The 2,500-nt window shown below is 54.4% G+C and overlaps 2 protein-coding genes across 2 annotated transcripts in view; one reads left to right on the top strand and one right to left on the bottom strand.

Annotated features, from left to right (window-relative positions):
- LOC126572578 (autophagy-related protein 16-1) overlaps positions 1 to 2,500 on the bottom strand; it is a 236,004-nt gene that overhangs the window by 227,552 nt on the left and 5,952 nt on the right. The window lies entirely within an intron of this gene.
- LOC126572577 (uncharacterized) overlaps positions 1 to 2,500 on the top strand; it is a 26,010-nt gene that overhangs the window by 22,151 nt on the left and 1,359 nt on the right. Inside the window, exon 4 of the mRNA XM_050231991.1 lies at positions 2,187 to 2,500. This exon is cut by the window's right edge and continues 1,071 nt beyond it. Within this exon, the coding sequence (XP_050087948.1) occupies positions 2,187 to 2,500 (314 nt within the window). The remainder of the gene's footprint in view (positions 1 to 2,186) is intronic.

Genomic DNA, 2,500 nt, shown 5'->3' with positions numbered 1-2,500 from the left:
TTTCTCTCGCAACCTTTCTTTCTGATTCGCTCTCCCTAGGAACCCGCCTCGGTATTAGAGCTTTTTCGATCCGAGAAATGAAAAATTACGGAAATCAAACCAAAGTCACGCCACACTTCTTCGGTGCGGCCTAGAACACATTAAAGAAGACACACCGCACCACAGTGGGGTGCGATTGATCAACGACCCCTCTGGAGGCGATCATTAGGCAGACCCGGCCATTGCCGGGGAGCTCGCTCCTAGCAAGAGGTAGATACCAATCGTAGCTTCGTATTCAATTAAGAATTTCTTCCGAAACAACGCGAAACAAAAGAATTGGGGAAAAGAACTCGTTTTCCCGCGGAGACCGAGCCTCCACCCCACCGCCCGGGACTTTTTATCTCGCGAAATCCTTCACGATCCCCCCCGGGCCGTCTCGAGAACAACCTGCCCATTAGTTCTCACATTCACGACAGCCGACAGTGCGCTTGTTGATTCGATAAGTTGTGACGGTGGCCCCATGGCCTTGCGGACTGCCCGGCCAGTGTTGAGTCTGATTGGTTTGGTGACTATTTTTTTTGATGATTATTGCTCGCTTCGCACATCCCGGGGACACTACTTTCGACCGAAGCCATCTGGAATAAATTAACAATAAGTCGCGCGCGATTAAGTTTCGAGGCGCGATATCATGTTGCGCCAAATGAGGCGAGGGGAATGACTCCATTAGCGGCATAACTTTGATTCACGGCTCTGAGTTAGATGCGGTGTTAGCGAACGTAGTAACCCGGCGGTCGATACCACCAGCGCCACAACAACTCGGCCCTCTTGGACTGTGACGCTGAGGTTATTGGTTTTTTTCCGGACAAACAGCACCACAGGAAGGAGGCGAGAGATAAGAAATGGAAAGCTTCGCCCGAAAAAACCGCAGACACTGGCCTCCAGCCAAGGGGCGATGGGTACTGACCACTATACCACGCGAGTACGGTCCGCATTCGCTTCGCTCCAGTTTCGCCACCAGGACAAAAGAGGAAGCCACAGGGACCTGACCTGCTGCTGGCGGCTATGGGCCAGGGCACACTCTTACTCTTACTGGTACCCACAGTGCCAGTCAGCCAGCCAACCAGCCAGCCAGTGTGGGCCGCTTTCTATCTCCATACGAGCGCTTTGTCACGTCGATCCGATCGAGATCGTACCAGGCACCAGGAAGCAAGCTGGTCGCGGAAACAAAATTCCCGTTCCTTGGCCGACACAAATCCTAGAGACTCATGTGGCCCCTACCCCTCGGGGCAATGCTATCGGGAGAAATTGATCAATTATTATAATTACTGCCGCACATCGGTGGGGCATCACAACCGTGACACGCAAACAAGCAACACCGACTGTGGCCGAACAGGAGAGGCCTCTTCCAGATCATGTTAGCCGGCCCCCTCAAAAGGGAGGACACACCACAGCGCGCACAAACGAGGACACTAGCCACTAGTGCCCTGGCCGTTCCAGATTAAATTATACCGATTTGAATATGGCCACCGTTAGGCGTCGTGGTGTCCAGACAGAGTCCAGAGCATTACTCCTGCTGCTGCTACTGCTGCGCGCTACTGTTGTGTTTGATTTTCGTCCAAACAAACGGCACACCCACCCTGGCCCGCTCCGGTACCGGTGCCGATGCCAGTAGTCGTGAAGCACAAGATCGAAGATCGCATCGGAAAGGGCCACCTCCCACAACAAACAGCAGGCCTGCGACGAAGACACCCAGGAGGGAGACGAGCAGTGGGGAACCCATTTACAAGAACCAATTTGTAGCAATAGTGTGTGATGCGTGGGATGAGATTGGCCACCTTTCACGAACCCGGAAAAGGGGGTCCAGGGCCCCTGCTCCAGTCGAATGGAAATGCTAATGCGCTAATTAGGCCCGCTTGTTCCCTTGGCTGTACTGTTGCGCGGTACCGTGGCCGGTGGCCTAGTTACCGGCGAGGTGCAGCATCCATAGCCTGCTACGCTGGTCTAGCTGAGCGATGATGGGGATAGAGATGAAGTACAGCTGGCTAGTATTGATCATCATCACCGTACGCCGTATTGTACGAAGCACGCAACCAACCAACCAACCAACCAAGCAACCATTGACTGCAGCAGCAACAGACGGCAGTGTGTCGACGAAGAAGAATGAGTTCTAATGTCTGCTTCTGCTTGCTTTCTTCTTCTCCTTCCAGCTCGGCCAACTTCTACCAATCCACGATGACCTGCGAGCTGTCGGACATGGACCGTATCACGCTGGCCGGTTCATCGGCATTCCAGACGAACGAGGGTGCCGACTACCTGGAGAACAACTGCGCCGAGGAGCCGACGAAGCTGTGCGAGTTCAAGCGCCTATCCGGACGCATCTTGAAGACGGTTGACTCGGTGTACCAGGACGTGGCCAGCGTCGATGAGTGCCGTGAGCTGTGCCTGAGCTCACCGTACCGCTGCCACTCGTACGACTACGGTGATACCGGTGACATGGTGTGCCGCCTGTCGCATCACAGCC

Source organism: Anopheles aquasalis, chromosome 2 (assembly GCF_943734665.1).
Source record: "Anopheles aquasalis chromosome 2, idAnoAquaMG_Q_19, whole genome shotgun sequence".
In the NCBI taxonomy this organism is placed as follows: domain Eukaryota; kingdom Metazoa; phylum Arthropoda; class Insecta; order Diptera; family Culicidae; genus Anopheles; species Anopheles aquasalis.
This window is presented reverse-complemented; position numbering and strand designations above follow the sequence as displayed.